At 34.8% G+C, this 22,210-nt stretch overlaps 1 protein-coding gene across 1 annotated transcript in view; it reads right to left on the bottom strand.

The window, feature by feature from the left end:
- Positions 1-22,210, bottom strand: part of LOC149911407 (uncharacterized) — a 123,411-nt gene that overhangs the window by 22,204 nt on the left and 78,997 nt on the right. Inside the window, exons 5-7 of the mRNA XM_090106124.1 lie at positions 19,194-19,390; positions 6,582-6,713; positions 3,486-3,650 (exon numbers count right to left, since the gene is read on the bottom strand). Coding sequence (XP_089962250.1) covers positions 3,486-3,650; positions 6,582-6,713; positions 19,194-19,390 — 494 coding nt within the window. The remainder of the gene's footprint in view (positions 1-3,485; positions 3,651-6,581; positions 6,714-19,193; positions 19,391-22,210) is intronic.

Raw genomic sequence — 22,210 nt, forward strand, 5'->3', positions numbered from 1 at the left:
TCAATTACTTAATTACAAGTGCTTAGTGTAATTAAAAAATGTATAAATTCTCAGAAGTGAAATATCAAGAAATATTTATGGTAGGTATAGGAAGATTTTAGTTTCCTGTCCCATATCTGGCTAAGATCTCAATTATAAATTTAAGCAAAATAGTAAATAAAATCTATTTAGTGCCGCTAATTTCGACATAAGAGACCACACATTTATTTACTTTAAACAACTTTATATTCACTACGATCAATCACATCGAAAACGTATTCAATATAAAAATAAACAAGAAACTGTAAGTCATTGCACAACGATAAACATTGTATGTAAATCTGTGTCTACGAAGCTACGAGCGTCTACGAGCAAGTTGCGGACGCACGTAGCCGTCTCTAGCCGGCTGCAATGTAAACTTGAACTGTAATTATTTCACTTAGCCTTGCTTGTTACATCTCAACTTATATTACTTCAGCCACTATTAGAGTAAAGCTGTTCTATTGACAAATTGAAAAAGCTGGATTTATTCAAACTGTGTTGTACGATGAATTTTTGATGGAGATTTAAACATTTACAAACTACTAAAAGCTTGTTTGAATGTTGCAAAATACGTGAACTATAATTTGCTAAAACTTTTCACATTCATATTTGAATCGCTTAAATTTCCGGTACAACAAAAGCATGCAATAGAGACCTTCCATCGCGACGATACATTTTCAAATAGGAATTTCCGTACACATTTGTAAGAAATAATTCCATTGCGAACGCAGCACTTTGGCTTATACGGAGTCCAGCTGAAAGCAGCTTTCGAAAAGCTTTTGATACTACAGCCGTCCCCTGCAATATTATTTTGATTCCGATACACATTGTGAGGACACATAAATCCTGAATTTAGTGCTTGTATATTCTAACAATTGTCGTGTTTTCGCATTGAAATTTTGTATCTGTATTCTCAGTGATATTAAAAATCAATCCAATAAAATGGCAGGCCTATGCACGCTACAATATTAAGTATTTATTATTGACGACGCGGTTGGCGCAGTGGTCAAGTAACTGCCTACTGAGCCGACGGTCCCGGGTTCGATCCCCGGTCAGGGCAAATATTTGTGTGATGAACTCAATTATTTGTTCTTGGGTCTGGGTGTTATTATCTATATATGTATTTATTAAATATTATATTTATCGTCGCCTAGTACCCACAACACAAGCCTTAATTGAGCTTACTGTGGGACTAGGTCGATTTGTGTAATAATGTCCTATAATATTTATTTATTTATTTATTGTATTTATTATTGTATTGTATTTATTTAAATTTAATTTAAATATCTCCTGCTTATTATTCACAAATTGTATATCGGTTTAATTCGTAAAACTTCAGAGCCAAAATAATAACAACACACTTCATAGAATTACATTTTAAACTAAGTAATTTTCATGATACAGCCTTTGAATCATTTCCAGGAAAGCCTCTCGGCGTAAATATTTATCATTGCGTAAAAAGAACCGCCCACGACGCAATACCGTAACAGAATGAAACATCTGATCGCCCTTTTATTGGAAACTATAAACTGTAAAGCACATTTACTCATCACAAGGAGTCGCATTTCACGGCCATCAATTTAATAAATGGCCAATTGGAGTCGGAATGATGCGAGAGCAAACATCACTAGAGTCAATATTGACTTCATTTAGAAAATTAATTTCGTCCGGAACGTAAGCACTAGTTTAGACGCAACAAACAACAACTAAGATAAACATCGTAGCGAATTTCTGAGAAATAATTTTAAAATCGCATCGCAGCAAACATTTTCCGCTTTCCCAAAAGTTTTAATAATTAATTCCGGCGAAATTGTGTTTGAGTGCAGCGGCGGGGAAAGGGGCAGGGGACAGAGGGGGGGGGGGGGCAGGGGAGATACAACGAAAATACAACCGAATTTCGCTAGTGGCTAAACTTACACGACTACTGCAGATGTGCATATGCGTTGCGATATATATGTAATATGATAGTTTAAATATTTTGAGAGAGTGCATAATTGTCATGCTTTACGAATACTTGAAGCTTATGAAACTCTGATAGATTTTAGTAAAACTAGAATAAATTGTTGCTTCGCGCACAGACCGTATCACATGTAAACTAACGTAGGGGTCTACATACTTTGTATTCGCGACAAACAGTCAATGTCCTTATCCAACATCTATATATCTCTATGAATAATATAATACATACATCTATTGCACAGGTGTGGGAACATAACAGACTGTATGAATATCGTTATGTGAAGTTTAGCACCAAGTCTGTCTGACTATGAATCGAGTTAGACGTAACTTCCTACATCCTTACAACGCATTTGCATATTACAAAACCACAGAAGGAATAATTAACCAAAGCATGCTGCATTCATTACTTCAGTTATTATTAATGTTGAATTATTTTTGTTAGAACTATAAGGTAAATGCTAAGCTAGAGCTTCTTGCCGAGTCGTCTAAATAGCAACTGTTTTCTTATCTTATAAAAGTCTCGTTGAATTGAGAAATATTTTAGTTTAAAAGCAATAAAAACATAAAATCTACTTCCGCCATTCTGCAAATATTAAATTAAGTGTACAGAACACAAAACGGTCTATTTTTCAACAGGCTTAAGCCTGAATTGGTATAATTATGGGATCAGTTTTAATTACAATCAAAAACAGCATCTTAAGTCAAGTATCAATTTTATCCTTAAATAAACAATTTAAGCAGTCATTTTTTTTATTTAGCTCTACCCACAATTTGATCATTTAACATTTTGTCAAGGTAAGCGGCGATTTGTGTTTTTAATTCTCAAACAATTCCTTAACGATAGACAAAGGAAAACTATACGTATAATATTCACAACAGCACTAATCAAAATTTAATTGTATTGCTATTAGTCATTTGTTGTACAATATTTCATTCAAGTTACGAAACTGAATTTAACATTCAAAATGAAAATAATCTTTCTATAGACAAAATAACACACAATTTTCACGTCTATTGTTTCGAATCAATACAAAACTCTATTAAAGTTAGTTTGAACTCCATTGTGCCGATTGCCGACTGTAAACCTGCATATTTAGAGAACTTACTGTTTGGACCGACAGGAATCGTAAACCTATCGTTGATTCCGCGGACTTATATGAAATGGATTATTTTCCATAAATTGCTTAATTCAAGAACTTTACTTTTTCAGTTACAGAAGCTTTTCTATATGTAAAGAAAAGACTTTCAGTTGACAAATTTGTCTAAATTACCGAAATGCAGTAAAAGAAAACAGACTTACTAAGCAGATTGACTAAATTGCTTGCACCTCAAGATTAAGTAGACTTTAATTGTAAAGTCGCTTCCTAACTCAATGTTTTATTTAACCGCTCCTTCAACCCATTCAGAAGCCTTGTCTTACCTAGCATCATAGGCAAATACCTAAAAAACACACACAGACACGCAAGACTACAAAACATGAACCCTCCCCCCACTCAGACACTAACCTTGAACTGGCTCAAGTACTCCTGCTGGCGCGTGATGTCGGTGGCCAGTATCAGCGAGCTGACCTGCCGCTCGAGCCGCACGCGCAGCTCGCGCTCGAACAGCCCGCTCTCGATGAGGCAGCTCACCGCCGAGCGCCAGTGGTGGTTCTCCAGTACCGAGGTGTTCTGCGACAACGTACGTAGATTAGAGGTGGGAGCGACTTAAACCAAAATTTAATCGAAGGCTAGGAGAATGGCCTTGTAAGGTATATATCCTATGCATGTCTCGTATTTTGATAATCGATTTTATATGGTCGTTTACTTATTTATATGCAAGTAGGTTATCAGCCTTCTTTATTGGCAGATAGAAAAGAAAGATTAAAAAGACTTGCCAGAATGATACATGCCATGCCGGATCTGGCAAGTCTTTTCATTCCTCCTTATAGGAAAACTAACCCAAGCCCCTTCGGTTCTGCGCTTACTTGTAAAGAGGAGGCGGTCAGTATCGAAAAGTAATGTGAAAAAAATGTAAGAAGAACACAATAGAACACAATTTTATCTACGGTAAAAACGCTTATTAAATTACAATATAACACCGGCTATTAAAAACCTAAAATTATTAAGCTAAAAACTGTATTTAAAACGTGAATTGAAATCCCATTCCCGCGTGTCATGTACACAAATTTCAGTTTCAGTGTCGCTCTTTGTTACGGGGCTTTCACAAAAGCCGTTTAAAACAGGTCTTTGGTGGCTGATATTTTGTGCTACATTCGCCTGTTGCCGCGCGTCAATCATTCTGCCAATCACGAATGGCTACTGTAAATACAATAGCCAATGACATGATCAGGCATTGTGTGGGGAAATGGATATTGTAAAGCATTGATGGCTAAGTCCAATTTTCCGTTCATGTTATTCATGAAATTCGGGGCACCTTAATCAATACAAGTTAGCAAATGTATTGATGGAAATGATGTTACATTTTCAGAGTATTTAACTAATATTTGTAATGCAGACATCTGTTGGGAATCGTTGCAGAGTATTCAATCAGTACTACTGCAATAAGCATAACCTATAATTTTCTATAGAAAACATAAAATGTTGTGTTTACAACAGCGATAGCCGCAGTAACCCTTGGTTCACCATCCATGCGAGTGTAAACACAGTATTTAACACCAGCACTACACATGTTTTAAACTACCACCAAATTGGTTCACAGGATTTCAAAGCCTATCGAAGCTTTGCATGTTTGAAATGACAGGTCACTCATCAAAGAGCCCGTGTCGAAAACATCAAAGTTCAAAAGATTGGACCCGGTAATACGTAACAATTTGCAAGCACAGTGGACAAATAAATATAACTTCTGGGGGCAATTCAAGCAATTTTCAAGCTAAATATTTGCTTGGTTGAATCGTGCCACTTTATAACTAATACATGCAATTTCATCGAAGGAATTACCCATCAGTCGCCGCGACTATTCCAACTACTATAACTTATTCAATCGATGGTTGGCCCACTGTGAAAACTATTCCAACTGGATACCAACAGTTTAATACACAAATTTAAATGGGAACAATGTTGTGTATTTCAGTTCAACTTAAAATGAGATCGTTGATGAAAATGTCTCGAAACCTTTAGAATTTACGCGTATAATTTAATTTAAAACAGATTTGTGAAATGTGGCATTATTACCCTGATAAAAACTTCAAAATTAAATAATGTTATGAAAACTAACGACTTAATGCAAATTGGTATTGAGTTGCAAAAAGCATAATATCCAGTCACGTTCGTTAAAATAAAAATTCGAAGTTAAAACGACATAACATAAAAATCTCCTTACTTTGTTATGAATTTATTATAACCAAATGTAAATCCTAAAAAGCTTTTAACATAAAACTGCACTTTTATTATTCTATGTTTCCAAACTCGGTCCGGCCGCCTCGCCAACGTGTAATTTCACTGTTGCAACTTTAAATTTTAATCAAGAAAGTCAACTCATTTATATGTATGTATGTACAAGACGACTTATTATATTCAAACATTTTATACATTTTGGGACAAAGACTTGTAATAAGATTGCCTACTTTTATACCTACTTGATTTTGAAGAAAATATGTTAATTTTACTTATTGTAATGCTGTATGACTACAAAGAAATGAATAAATAAATATAAATATTGATCAAATACCAGTTTCATGTCTCATTCAATATGTCCTTCATCAAAAACAATTTTACAATTATTTTAGAGAAAATTCCACGGCCCTTAGCAACAACAAGAAAAGATGTAACATCAACGTCTAAACAAGCCGACTTTGCAATATTCAATAATTCCTTAATTCAAAACAAATTACGCCCTCATCTAAGTATATCGGAATGTAATAATCGCGAAGTCCGAAGGAATAACAGAATAATCACTTTAATATCTTCGCTAGTCTCAAACGTTTTGCGCCGACAGCGAGGATATCAGGCCAATCTTTACTTAATACACAAAGGTGAAGAATTTGTTCGAACGCGTTTATCTCATACACTATTGGTTCATTTTTAAAAATTCTTTCAGTGTTAGATTACCCATTTATCGAGAAAGGCCAAACGTTATATATCATTACGCCAAGACCAATAGGACTTGAGCCATGTGGGTAAAACCGCGGAGCACAGCTAATACTTTATGTAGCGGAAATCTCGCAATTAGCCTAGCTATACCAAGTTTATTTCAAAAAGGGCCACGCTATATAAGCTATAATTGTAAATAATCAATGAGCAGTCCCGTCACGTCCGCACGCAGATACGGGATACGTGTTTACATGTTACACTGATGAAATATCCATTGCACATGTTTTTAATTCAAATTCAATACCTATGAACTAGCTTCACGCCTCCGCTTGAAATGGGTCTACAAGGATAGTGCTTTTTCAAATACAATATTCTTATTGAACTTAAATTGATATTTTTAAGTTACTCGCTGCAAAATAAAAACTAAAATCGCACACGCGACATAGTTTTATAGGCACAAATTATATTAAACAAAATAGAAAATTTGCGAAACTGTTTTATGAACTCCAATATTCGAGACCCCCCAAATTTACATTTCATTCAGTTTAAAAGCCTATTTCGTCTAGTTACCTGGTACAGGGCCGCCAAGTGGTTGGAGGTCGCAATCAGGAAGGGCTGGTTGACGCCCGGGTGGTCCATGTCGTGGGCGATGGCAGCCAGCAGCGACGCCATGATCTCCAGCGGCTCCAAGTGCTCGCGGATCTGGTGGAAGAGGCACTTTCAATATTGAACTTATACGAGCATTGGCACAGGAAAATTTTGCTATGAAGTAAAGATTGCTAGAGATAAATTTGTCAGAAATTACTAATCTTTTCTTTTCTTGTAGGACTGATTGGATCGACCTCGAGTCGATGTGACTGTAAAAGAAAGAGAAATTATAATTTCTACCACAAAGCGCAGCTTACAGCGCAGTATTCTAATGTATTTGTAGGAAGATTTTTTTTTATCTTTGGTTTGTTGGTTTTGTGTGCGCCCCGAAAAGCAATTTTCTTTCAAAACACTAGTAACTGTGAATATGTTAACGGAACTATTTTTTTTCGGGTCAGGTGTAAATACCACAAACACAACTTGACAAATTATATAAAGCATTTTCCATTTAAGATTATGTAGACTGCGACATACCAATTTTTACTTTTAATATACATGGGTTGATCCAAAAGTAATGATAATCAATATTAAACAAGGTCATTACAGTTAAAATTATTATGTATTCAGCTAGATAGTTTTCTAAGTAGATAATATACTTCGATATTTTTTTTCTTAAACTTACAAAAAAAAAGCTTTGACTTCATCCACAAAAACCCCTCTACTGCGGCCATCACTTCGCTGTCGTCTTAAAATTTCTTGCCTCGAAGGTGTTTCTTGTGCCGAGGAGAGAGATAGAAATAACTAGGAGCTAGATCTAACAAACAGGGTGGGTGTTCAAGCATTTGGAATGCCGATTTTTGAATGGCAGCCATTGCAACTGACGCTTTGTGATCTGGTGCGTTGTCTGGGTGAAACAGCATTCAAGCCCGCATTTTGCCATGTCTCTTTTCCTCACTAACCTACCGCAATCTTTTAATTTGGTCTGTGTAGTAAGAGTCCAATATAGTGGCTACCTTCTTAAAATATTCCACCATAATTATTCCTTCAGCGTCCCAAAAAACTACCGCTTTAATCTATCCCACAAATTTACACTTTGAATTTCTTCATCGTGACTTTGGAAGCTCGCATCCAGGTCATTGATTGTTTCTTGGTTTCAGCATAAACATGGTGAACCCAGGTAACGTCCATGATCACAAATCGTGACAAAAAATTATCTTGATCTCATAAAAATTTGAAAATTCACCCTCTAAATGTCGAATCGTTATTTCTTCTTTTCGTCGGGAAACATTCTGGCACCCACGGTTCACATTCAAATTAATGTAAATACTTGGAAACGTGGCCTGTTGATATGATTTTTTTGTGATAACTTAGTGAGTACACAAAAAACATTTATTTTGTATTTTTATGTGCACAGGAATTACCCAATTATCATTACTTTTGGATCAACCTAGTACAGTCATGTTTATAAAAATACATATTGTCCATTGTATACATCTTGTCCAATACGTCAATAAAAACAACAAATATAAAAATACAATAGCTAAAAATATAAGTGTCGAATTTATAGAAAACTTACATAAAGGTCGCATCAATACGCTCCATTCACGGGCCGCGTCTTTCGCTTATAATTACCGAGAAAATAAGCTCAGAGACATTGCAAATAAATATTTATTTAAACCGAACGGATAGAGAAGCTCAAGTAAAAGGAAAATAAATTCCCTGTTCATTTATTATTACTTATATTTGCGTCTCTAATGAAACGGTGCTCGCTCAGAGAGCTGATCAACGAATGCAATGAAGGCCAGCTTGCATTTCGGAATAATCTAATCAGAATGCAAGATTCACTGCACATTTTCAAACTGTTCTTGGTTATAAGAAATGACTTTTTCGAAGACCTGACATTTCCATTTTATATCGCAACACTTTATAAAATGGAACAAGTTTATCATCTTTGAAATTTTGAAATATTAAGAAACACTATGTAGTATATGCGTTGTACAAGTATATGCGTTGCTACAAGTAGGAATTTCGAGACCTTAATTCTGTTTTAATTTCACCGTATTCGTAATATCATATTAGATATACTTGATATCATTAAGTTACTCTGAAAAATAAAAGCAATAAAAACAATTGAATTCTTGAGACGGTAAACATTATATATCTAAATGTCTTGTTTATATCCACGAAACTATACGTATATAATGACTTTAAGCGTCTGAACAACAGCTGGCGAATAGTTATACTAAAACCACAACATTGTCAGCATCGCTCTTATCAAACGTTGTTAGATTCTTGAACTATGCAGCTTATTCTCGACACTCAAACAAAATTGCTCGTACATACAAAATTTACTTGCAGTCTTATACATAAGGTGGACCTTCGAACAGGCCACGGGTCAAATATAGTCTCCACGTTACAATATAACATGAACTTTTGGAAGTATATAGTTAGACCTGTGTGGGGTGTGGTACAGATGCATTATAGTGCCGTTTCACAGACAATTTATTCTAAGATAGGTAGTAGGTACTTTAAATAGTTAGCTTTCTGTATCCTGCCCGACAGACATTTCTTCCCCGTTAGGAATCACACCCAGGAGCCCTCAGTCCTACACTCATGCGTTATGTAGACTTTCTTAGCAGGCAAACGCATCGTTTGCCAAGCGGCTGACGGCGTGACGCAGTCCTATCTCACTACACGTCACCCAGCTTGCCAAATAGTGCCTGCTTTTTATAAGTTGCGCTCTTTGCCAAGATAAATTCTTGATTTTCAATGCGGCATCCGAATCCTTTGAAACCGCATTTGAAATCAATGTTTTATTTTTTAATATTAAATATTAAAAAATAGAACATATAAATTTTATAAATTAAAATAAAATAATAATGGAGGATTTTCAGGTATAGGTAAATATACCTATACCTGAAAATCCTCCATTTGTTAAACAACGGTATTTTTGTGCCAGTACATTCGACAATAATCTTACACTTTATTGTGTCGAAATACTAATATTTGTTATCCATATTACGAGAGTCCCAGATAATTCAGATATTTGCGTCAGAAATCAAAGCACAAATAAATTTTGTCCAATATTTCAATATCTTGCTCACATCGATTCAAAAATATGACGTGTAAGCAGTTGCTGAAATTGAATGCAGTGCAAATCCCAAGATTCACGTGTAATAGGATTTTTTCCTCCATTCGAATAAGCTGAAAACATCTCGTATTAAGACTTCAACGAATTGAAACCGTAATTCGCTTGGCTTTATAACTCAAACATTTAATACCCATAACAAACGTGACACCGCATTAACAACAGAATATATTCCAACACCTACGCCAACCGCCCTTTCATCTCCCATACAAAAGTGAACAAAAAATATGTATTTTTAACAAATAATACGCAGCTACAAAGGTGTCGTTTCGCGTTCGTTACGCCGCAAGTAATTGCGTGCTCTTTCCTTTCTCAATGCACGTGTGATTTAAAAACGCCGGCTTTGTTTTGTTTTTATTTGTGATGATTTTCATTTTATTTTCTAAGCGTCGTCGACGAGGACCGCATTATCCGGGAAAGCCGCTTACACCGGCTCTTTTACCGCGATATTGCCAACTACGTAGCGTCATTATACATTGTTATTAATATAGCAATTAAGCGATTATAACGAAAAGTGCTGTAATTAGAACTTAATCCTCATTTCTTCGTGAAATTCCTAAATAATAAAAAATGTACATTAACCACTAAGTAATTTTTTTTGAATATAGCGTGTTGTATAGAATAATTAATATACCTACCTATAGTCTCCGTCCTATTGCCCGAACACTGCTACATTTAAAACTTATTACATAATTACCGATAATTCACGATATACACTAGGATGTAGATTTTCCTACCGAACCAATCTATTGATTCACAAAAATAATAACTTCTATAATAAAACGAGACAAAATATCGCAGACGTCATATCTATAAATCGATGCTGTTCACCAATTCAGCCGATAAAGGTTCTATTGTTATTTCAATCAGAACTCGCGAAGCAATGATTCATCAGCGACCCTGACCGCGGTCAACAAAATTAGAGTCCGCCAGATTAGAATGCCGCGACCTGGCCCAATATTTCTAAGTTTACCCGTTTTGCATAGCCAGTGCATCGAGTTATTTTAAGCACGCTACACCGTGCCGGGGACGGGCCGTGCCACGTTCAGGCATGGATCACTTCAAACAAAAGTACCTACAAATAATGTTTGATTGCGCCCCGGCCGGGCGGGGCACGGCCCGGTCGCGACACGGTGCAGCGTATATCAGCCTTTATCCTGTTCTCTGCACAATAGATATCGGCTGTCAAAGAATGCAATATCTCTCTGTGCAGTGTCCCGGTCCGCGGTGTGACGCGGCACAATGGAGGTGTCGTGGGCGATCACAAGATCGGATTATTGCTATTTGCCATTTTACACGAGCTGTTTATTTACGACATAAATATCGCGATGCACTTTCTTCTAAACGGGATACGCTTGAACGCACAAACTTGTGTCAATATATTGGGTATGAAATAAAGAAGAACTTTCGTCTTTTAAATTAACAGAATTTATTGCAAAGAAGTAATTATTTTCAGTTAATTCAAAAAATAAAGAAATAGAAACCAAAATTATTCAGCTCTTTATAATTCTATAAAAATAGCTATAAGAACTGGAAACAATATCGTCCAAAAAATTACCAATTAAAACAGCATTCATTTTAAAAAGCTAAACCAAATACTTTTTGAGCATAAACAATACAGATAGAGCTAAAGAACAAAATAAACAAGTGAATAATTAAACGAATGGAACCCGGCTGAGCTTCAAAAACTATAACAAAAAAGTTTATCAAGTTTTTTAATTTCCTCGGAGATATGGGGCGATACTGACGGCGCTATCAATAAATAATGGCCGGCAATCGACGGGGACAAATCGCTTCTTAAGTATCGCTTTCCGCTTATTCTTTACAAGCAGGCTTCAATTGATGTCGTATCGCTCAATCTTTAAGTTGCTCGTTAATAAATTAAGCCTAGTTACCTTCACGTGAAGGTTTGTAAGAATCGATCACCGAAACAGGTGTGCCTTGCACCCACGCTTCACACGCTTCATTAACAGAAACAAAATAAGCCATATATATCTAAGTAAGAAGACCAAAGATATTGTTTATTAACAGGTTTCTTAAAACGAATATTGTACTTAAATGTTTATATCGAACAAAACAATGACCGACTTATTAAATTAGAAGTTTAGATAAACGAATGCTGCCTACAAAATATAATCCCTGACCTGACCCCATTATCGGATATATCGCATACAATTTATTGGTGACGCTCATAGGTGACGCCTGATTGCGACCCTGAGCCGTCACCCTGTGTGCAGCGCTTATTGTTCTCACTATTAATATTAAATTTCTTTTACGATGAAACCATCAGCGAAGGTGTCCGGTAATTGAAGCAATTTAACAGAATTGTTTCAATTATATTATCTACATTGCATTAACTTTATTAGTAGCGATATTTCTAGAAAGCTGCCACTGGACATTATATTTTAATACAGCGTATTGAACAGCTCCTTGGTCTTTGCAATCCAATATCTAAGAAACCATTAACAAATAAAAACTCTTGATTTTCTAGCGTTAAGTGCATTTTTTCCTGTTATTTATAGTTTTCATATAACGTTGTTTATTTTTCATTAAATTCAGCCCGCCTTCCTAGAAGATGCTTATTAAAGGAAAGACTACTTGATAGTAATATTTATGATAGAACGAACCTATTTATGTTACATTTCTAAAAAGTAAATAATAATTAGTCAGAAATTGGATTCGAATATACAGTTTGACGGCAGGAAGCCCTGTGCGAAGCATTCATAATTAATACATATATTTATAGTAATATTTCCTCCTTTGAAGAGAGCTTGGCGTAGGCAGATTCGTTAGCCTCATAAGGCGTATGTTCCTATTAATATTATGAATGCATAACATATATTTTCCCCGCCGCCGTCGGCTGCAGTCTTAGCTGTATAATGAAGGAAGTCAATTAATTAAATTGAGCCTCGGATGTTCCAGGCTGCAGTTATTATATGCAATAGGAAGTTCTCTATTTACTTTATTATTAATTTAGGGCACTACCCGCATTGACACAATTCGATTGAGTTTGTTTACATACTGAGCCTACTCTGTTTAAACAACTCAAATCCATATTTTAATAGAACAGTCGTTTAATTTGACATCGTGTGGCGTAATGTGCAATAATTAAAATATTTTAAGCAGTTGCAAAAACGGACTTTGATATATTTTATAGTCTGAAATATCTAATTGAAGCAAGCACGAGACATTAATATTATATTCTTACATTACCAAATTTAATGAGCAAGTTTATTTATTTGGTTTTTATAGCACCAATTTATTATAGTTAGCTTTCATGAAATGATGCTGTTAAACTTTTATTTTCCAAAAGAATTATTATTTTATTACTTTTTCGTTATAATATGAAGGTGTTCATTTTGAGTATGAAAAACTGTCCACGTAAATACGTGGAAAGTTATGTTGCTGATATTTCCATGCATCCGTACTTTCTGCGGATCCGTAACGAGTTTCGACGCCTAGATGAGTCGCAGCTCTCGGTTGCTCAGTTATCGAGTTTATTCCACGCTGCCTTTGATGTGACATGGGATAGGAAATATATTTATCAAGAAATTACTAGTGCATCCCCGTATGATGCGTTACATCATCATACAGCTGCATTTTATTTATTTATTTATTTATTTCATTTATTTCAGATAAAGTATCCATATAATTGTTAGTAAAATGGCCTTAAAAACTATGTTAGAATTATTAAAAACAATCTTATATCACAACCTGCTTGAGACATGGATTTTGACCCAATGTCTCAAGACATTGGTATCCCATCTGTCCACGAAGACAGCTAGGATGCTGCTGGACGATTTAACGATCTTATTTTACTCTAGTTTTTACCTGTCACTAATTTTCATGATTACAAAATATATTAGTCTAAGACTCCACTGACGTCTATCCGACTTTTTCCAAATCCAATATTTTTGCAATTACATAATCATTTCGGATTGGCCCACTTATATTATAATTGCCCTGTTTTCGGTAAAGTCGTTAAGTAAGCTTTGAAACATTTTAAATCCTACGGAGCGAAAGCTACTTAACTCTTTAACATTATCTTTATTGAAAAAGGGGAACGGCCGTTTTTGCTTGACGATAATTTTCTTATTTAGAAGCTTCCCGTCAACGCATTCACAGCACAATACGAAAGCCACGCCTAATAAACATCACGCATACTAAAGGGCTCCGTGCAATGACCCTGCGATCATAAATCACAGCACAATAACATTTCTGGACGCGTTGAGTGCGCTTAATAGCCATGTTTATCAATAAAGTCGTAAAAACCACGCCCCACTTTCCTTTCTTGAATTCAGAACAAAATTAAACATTTATTAAATCGACTAGATTTTTGTGACTATTTATTTAGTGACTCGCACTGTGATAGAATCTTCTCATTGTAACGATTCATCATTTTTCCACAACACGTATCGTGATGAAGCATACATTCGAAATACCTGCATTGGAATACGAAAATAACGACATATTTTTCATCGCGATACGTGGAAGGAACACTCTCAAATACATACTGAAAGACGACTCACTACGTATTTATATAGAAATATGACGTGTATACAAGCGAAGTTTGAATCCATGAGTTTGAAAGCCTATTTTTTATACAATAACGGGCAACCGGGCGGGTGGTACATCTAATAGTAACCGATCAGCACCATCTATGATCACCACCGCAAGCGACACAATAGCATTCACATGCTCCTAGCATGAAAATATAAAATAGTACCTTTACTATATCATCGTTTTTGGGGGAGGGTGACCTCCCTGGTGCGAGCTGTCCTTATTCGTGTCGAGTCACACATTCGAAATCAAATATTCAACACTAAATGGAACTAGCTCTCCTTAAAAGCATAGTCGGATGAAACCACGTTGGTCATATCGGGTTCGGTAATGGGCAGGCGTAAGAGGATACCTGGCCAATTAGCTCCGCTAGAGATTCAGGCCAGCGACGAGGATCCGATATCGTTATGTAATGAAAAATTTATTCCAATTTGCTGTTATTTTTCAATGCAGCTTTCAGTTCAATTAGGTAGCGGATACAATAATAACTTTTTGCTATTTTAATTGGCTATATTGTGCTGCAGAATCTTTTTCATTTCTACTTTAGTTTAAATCGGACGCTACATAAAATTCTAAAATCGTAGAGATGAAAACAATTTTTTAATAATTTGTTATCCATGAATATTTCAGGTACAAAATGAATTGAATTAATAATGTTTTGACTAAGTACTATTCTTGTGCTATATAGTACTTTTGTGCTTTTCTCTAGTACATATTATTATAATGGATGTATAAGATCACAACAACAAGTGGGTTTGAGACTTGAGTGTAGGTTTGAGTACGATGCATCTCTTGACGTCTAGCATTTGAACAGACGAAAGGTCGAGTGAAATAATAACAAATATTAGTTTATACATTACGATGATTTATAACTACAAGAAAATTTATCTTTATTTTTACGTTAAAACTCAAAGGATGGCTATGGTGGTTTTCTTTTTTATTGAAAATTTTTCTACAACTATTTATTGCAACAATTTGAAACTTGTTTTAAATAAATGTTTCCTGAATTCTCTTTAGATAAAAACTGTTGGTAAAATGTTTTACATCTATCGGGGTAAGACATTTTTACCACCATTAACAACCCACACAAGTCAACTTGTATCAATGAATAAAACTAATACAACTGAATACAATACAAGAGTATTGTTGTTATTACATTGTATATTCACCCACACCACCTCAGTCTACGTGCAGCCTGCAACCAGACCGCACGTCTACACCGTAGAGCGCTCGCTACGAAATACTTCGTAGAGCTTATTAACTACGAAACGACTCTTGTAAATATCAAATAACAATGCAATAAATAAAGGAAGAATATAAATAGATATCTATTCAACAAATTTATAAGATGCATTGTTTTATTCAATTCCATGATGAATGGCTACCAAGTTACTTGGTACATTTGCAACTTACTTCACTATAGAATATAGACAATGCGATTTCTTAACAACGGTGAGGAATCGACTCTTAATTATTAATTATAGAACTATGTTCATAGTCAAAAAGCTGAAACATTTCAGCGAGTTATTCTCGTTTTAAAAGCATGAAATATCTCTTATTGTTCATTGCGACGTACCTAACACACAGCGTGTGTGGTGCCAGACTGTCCAGACCAATACCAACATACCCAAATGAGAAATTTCTAAAGAATAGAAAAAAGCAAGCTATAAAACTAAATATCAAACATTGCTAAATGTTGATTCCCTTAAAATCAGATACAATATCAAGTAAATCGTTTCAGTATTATTTAGCTAAACCATCCTTTATGTAAAAAGACTACGCAGAAGAGAAATTAATTAACAAATCCATCCAGAACATTTCTTAATTACTTATTTCAGAGAATAATGGATTTTACATGTAGCCAACCCGGGCTGTGACGGTTGATTTTCTTTTCTGAAGTTTAATTACAACAACTGCGCTCCGTTTAACTGCATTTGTTTTCATATATAGTTAATTAAAATGTTTTTGCTTCGCATGTCAAATACACTTGTTCATTCTAATGAAGACTAGCTACCTCCGATGCTATTTTATACTAATATTGAGACAAGATTCGCTGTATACTGTAGGTTTAATTTAGTCCGACCAAAGCACTGGTTCATGACAGTTCAATATTAAAACATTGTCGGGTAAATGATCGGATTCTTCCAGAATAATGTAAAGTCAAAATGACATAATTTACCTTTGAAAAGAAAGAGAGATAAACGGTAGGATGGTTGCGGATATTACCCGTCGAGCGCAAGCGGTCACTGAAGATGTCCTTTTCTATCAGCATAATAAGTATCTGGTTCCCGAGTTCTTATTATTCATTATTAAGGCTTGACATTGTAGGTACATATATGTGTTATAAGCTTAACTATTTTTACTCTTAATCAGCCAATGATTACAAATATATTCGTAAATTAATGAGTCCATTAATATCTTTTATGTTATTAATATTATAAATCTCTCATTCACATTAATTATTCCATTGTGGAGGGCCACATAATCCCAACAGATATCGATTTTACTTTTCAATAAAATAATCTTGGCTTTCAATATTAATCTCGTTTCATATTTTCTTCAAGTGGTCCAAATCCCATTCTACGAGTATTAAGTATAAAAGATTTGTGTCAACTATAAAACTATAATGTCCAATGTTGAATGCCGCTATACAAAAATGAACAATACGGTACAAGATAAATTGAATAAACTAAGTACTGTTTCAATGATACTCTTACATCTGACATGGCAACTGCAACTGCAGACGCTTTCCTAGCTACCAATTCTTTGTGTTTATTAAATTTCTGTATAAAATCGTATTTTATGCAAACAAAAACATATTCTAATCATTTTTTACCAATTTCCTAATAAAATTATACTTACACGATAACCAGTGCATCCTAAGTCATGCAAACGAAAATAAACCAATTTCGTTCTAAAATTATACACTATATCGAGTGCATCCTGTGTCATACAACCAAAGAATAACCCCCAGTCTAATCACTTTATACCAATTTCCTTCTAAAATAATACACTATAACGAATACATCCTGTGTCACAAACCAAAATAAACCTTATATTTAATCACTTTCCAGCCATTTCCTTGTAAAATGACACACGATAACAAGTGCATCCGCCAAGCTGGCTCACAGAGGAGGCGCGGAGGCGTGCTCGTTACGGGCTTGGTCAAAGCCGGCGCTTTCCAATAAGCAATGTTTGTAGTAACAATCTCCCGTCCTACAGTTACAGAACGAATTTCCGACTAAACTACCCTTTAACGATTAATATTGCGGTCACTATGAAACATATGTTACTAATAGTTTCAAATTTTCAACAGTTTTCATCCCTCGAAATAATACGACTTCGTTTCAAAACAATTATATTGAAGCTACGAAAACAATAAATAAAACTCGATAGTTTTATATTGTACTCAATAGATTTTTAAGTTTCTTTAAAATTCATAATAATAACAAAAACTATTCAACCAGTCATGTGACAAGGAAACATTCCTTCACTGCCCTCGAACAAACTTCTTTTAAAAGAAACTCTTCACGCAAACACAATATTTACAAACTATGCAAGTTTTTGAATTTCCAATTCAGTAGCTCGAAAAATTGCCGAGAAACATACAAACTCCAGAATACACGGAAGGCAATCGCAAAGAAATAGCTCCAAATCATTCGAGTGTTATGGAAATTCCGATGGGACTCTTTAAAGAAAGACACTCTTATATTTTTTTAGGAAAAGGTAACATAAGTATTCTTTTGTTTATAAAACACTTCGTGATTCGCAACTTTAAACTAAGAAATCATGAACTCGAGATAATTAAAATATTTCATTTAAAATGCATTTATTTTACTCAACACCTACTTAAGTCTAGAATTGAGTCTATTCAGATATCCTTTGTAATTTCAGAGCATTTTTTCCTTTGTCAGTTTATACTCCATTTCATTAAATACACCTTAAGGTTTTGTCTTTCTTAAAGTATGCGACGCAATATTACTTGGACAAAGCAAGTCAAGTGAAAACCGAGTACTAAGCTCGGAGAATAAGCGAGAGTTAAACTATTTGTATTTAGTTACATAATACAAAAGCTACTCAGGTGTGAAGTGGCTAATTTGTAATAATAATTTACACAATCTACACAAACACCAATCTAACAATTAATTGACTTTGTGAATTAATGACGTGTATGTTCAAACGTGACTTTAAAGAAGTTGTGCAAAATTTAAGTCTGGTTAAAAAGTGTTTTGAAAGCTACTTCTTAGCAAATGGGAAACCTATAAAAGCCCGCCTACGCTCAACAGTTGAACGTCTTTACAAAGTTAGGTCCAGCGGAGTGAACCATTTTGGGGCATGTGGCCACGTGACCGCGGGGGCGGGCGTCAGGGATGTCAGCGTGTGTCAGCGTCAGGGTTACGGCCTTCGCAAGTGGGCTTACGTGAGTGCAGCCTCCACTAATTATCCCGCTTAAATGCATTTACGTAATGCGCATTTCGGCTATTCGATATACGTTATTTGTGGAAATTCACAGAAACTTGAAGACGACGTTTTATCTGTATTTCTACATTTTCCCATTTTTTTTTATTCTTCTTGACACAAAAAAGCAGTAATGAAGTAAATAACGTTGAGTACATACACTCATGTTTTGCGAAGTTGAAAAACTTGGAACCCGCACAGTAAAAATTTTGCTATGTTTTGTAAAATTTTTTGCTAAGCTTTTTACAATTTCTTAATTTTCATCGAAAGTTTTACGAACAACTTTTCAGGCACATTCGACTACCTTACTATAAGATCGATAAAAACAAATATATAATATATCCTGTCATACCGTTGTAAGTAGGCCCAACCGCCTCTATAATAAGACTTAAATACACATAACTAATACGTAAAATCTGGTGACTCACCTGCGGCTGCTGCAGGAAGCAGTGCATGGCCTGCGTCACGTCGGCGGCGTGCACCGAGTTGTGATACGGGTTGGTGCTGTGGTAGCCCTCCTCGATGAGGCTGAACAGCCGCCAGGCCTTCGTCACGTCCAGCTTGAAGTGTGTGATCAGCCCGTACATTTGGAACAGGTGCATGCACAGCACTGGCAGGCAGCGGCCTGGCAAACAATGGAGTGTGGTCAAGTCGTTGTAATAATACTTCTTGGTATAGTCAAATATATACTAATTATAATAAATGTAACATTGTAGTAAGGTTAAATAATTAGGATGAATATGTGGATGCAGAACAACGGCAGCGAACGTGGTATGGTCAAATTGTTCTAATCACCGGTTGTAGTCGGAATAAGTTAGTTTGTGAAATGTATATGACATACGTGATTATAATGCAGTTAATATCACAAATATGTAACTATTTAACAAAATAATATGTATCACATTATCACGTATCAAAAGATATGTTGTATATACCAGTATGCAATGATTTATAACCGTGAAATCCCGATCTAGTGATTAGCCCATTATGTTTTTAAAAACTAAACTTCTATAACTCCGCTAAGAATAACTAGGTCCTGTAGCATGTTAACTTTAACACTCTAATCTATATTTTCTCACTAACTCGTGCTAATACTGAAATTGGAACAGTTTTTAGCTGATAAATAACAAAGCCAAAAAAATATTTTTTTGTATTTAACATAAAAACAAAGAACCGCTCGTTAATGTGCTACTATTATCACTTCAATTTGAATATTTGCCAAAATATCGGAAAACGAAAATGCACAAAAAGACGGCATCAAATAATATTTTTCCCAAAACATAACGATTCAAGGGAGTCCGATGAATAACAACTTCCTTGTTATTGTTAAGGAAAACATGATTATTTGATCGGAAACCACATAAACGATTGATGCTCAATTTGTTTTTAATTGCGCTGTTGATATTTTTAACATGTTTTTAAAACATTAATGGATTTAACTTGAATGGAATTAATCCTATCCTACTAATATTATAAACTAGCGGTCCGCCCCGGCTTCGCCCGTGGTATATAATATTACGTTTTCTCTACATAAGAACCATCCTCGTACTTCAAGGAATATAATAAAAAAAGAATTATCGAAATCGGTTCAGCCGTTCTCGAGTTATGCGCTAACCAACACATTTTGCGATTCATTTTTGCGAAGCATCAAGATGCGAAAGTTTGTGAGGATTAATGTGTATGTGTATGTTTGTTACTCTTTCACGCAAATACTACTGAACCGATTACAAAGAATATTTAGTACACATACAGAGGGTAACTTGGATTAACACATAGGGTAAGTTTTTATCCCGGAATTCTCACGGGAACGGGAACTATGCGAGTTTTTCTTTGAAAACTCGGGCGAAGCCGCAGGCGGAAAGCTTGTCTTCTCCAAATAAAGCTTGAGGGTGTCAACGGTACCATTATGTTTTATTTATTTATCAGAGTGTAAGAAGGATATCGGCAATGCGCACATCTTTGTATGGGCGTATCCGGTGTCTACGGCAATTAACTAGAAAGACAATTGAAACAATAGCAACATTATTGATGGTAGATCAAATATTCAACTTAATATGATTAGATAAGTATTCAGATTTTCACTATCTCTATAATGTTAGATGTCATCAGGATCTTGTGTAAAATAAAAACAGATATTTATAGTATTTACGTATAAAGTTAATATTGTGCCAAAATTGAAACAAAAATACTTTTATATGTCCAACAGGCGAAATAGAAAATTTATCTTCTAACAAATGTGATAACAACGCAAATGTAGGTAAAAAACACGTACATCATAAAATATTGAAACAACACAATTATTTCTATATCGAGATACTTTTATCTTGTGTTTTTAACTTTTATCACGTTTTCCCAGAAAATAAATACAAATAGAACTATAAATTTATAAACAATAGAACTATATTGCAAGCTTTAGTTATTTACAAATAATTAATAGTGTAAATAAAACCTTTTTCATATTTCGCTTCAAGCATTTTTCCGATACGAATATTTATTTGTGTAATTATTGTGTAATTACTTAATTAAATAGCGGATTTTAAAAGATAAAGTACAGAAAAATTAACTATTCTTTAACAGCTAATATGAGTCAATTTTTCCTTGATAATTAAAAATCGCTTCTTATCACTAATTTAATTATAAAAATAAACATATAACCAGTATTTTAACAGGATCATTATAAAGGTCAACTACTATTACAAAATATTAAAGTTTAATCGAAGTTCTAAAAAATAGGAATATGAAGAATCTATCTATCTTATCTATCTATCTATCTAATATATTAACTAGCCATGCTTATATACGTATAATCTGAATTTCGGAAACAGCTCGGTTTTCGGGGCGACAAATCTATTTACCCTAGGATTCACAATCATCAACAGGTTGTCTAGATACAGAAAAATTACACACAATATTAAACTAATAAGACCTCAACTTACACTCCAAAGTAAACCGATTAATTAGCCATAAACTCAAGTGAATTAACCATGCTTCGCTTCCGCGGACGCAAGCTTAAAATAATATGAGCCGTACAAAATCAATGAGGTATGCTTTCCTCGCGATCGGGGCCCTTGACGAGCCTCTCTGATGAATCGATCGGGATCACAACTTGGTGGAATAAAATCGCTATCGTAGAATGTGATTTGCTATTAATTGATGTCTTATCTTTTTGGATGATTAACATACAAATTATAGCAATTTATGCTAAGAGCAAATTTACTTTGTATCGAAATTAAATGTTCACATTTTATGTACGCTTTAACGCTTCATTCAACGTCCTTGTGAAAAGCAAATAAGCAATTTTCAGGCCTATCCGCGACTCATCTTAGCTTTCATACCAAATAATCTATCCTTAAATTTTCTTAGCAAGGGTCACTGACCAACTGTTTCAACAATTGTCTTGGCACGGCCGCGAACAATGAGCCAGCTCAAGTGATAACAATATTGT

Source organism: Colias eurytheme, chromosome 1, assembly GCF_061535395.1.
Source record: "Colias eurytheme isolate Ceu_HAF_F1 chromosome 1, ilColEury1 Martin Lab GWU primary, whole genome shotgun sequence".
NCBI lineage: Eukaryota > Metazoa > Arthropoda > Insecta > Lepidoptera > Pieridae > Colias > Colias eurytheme.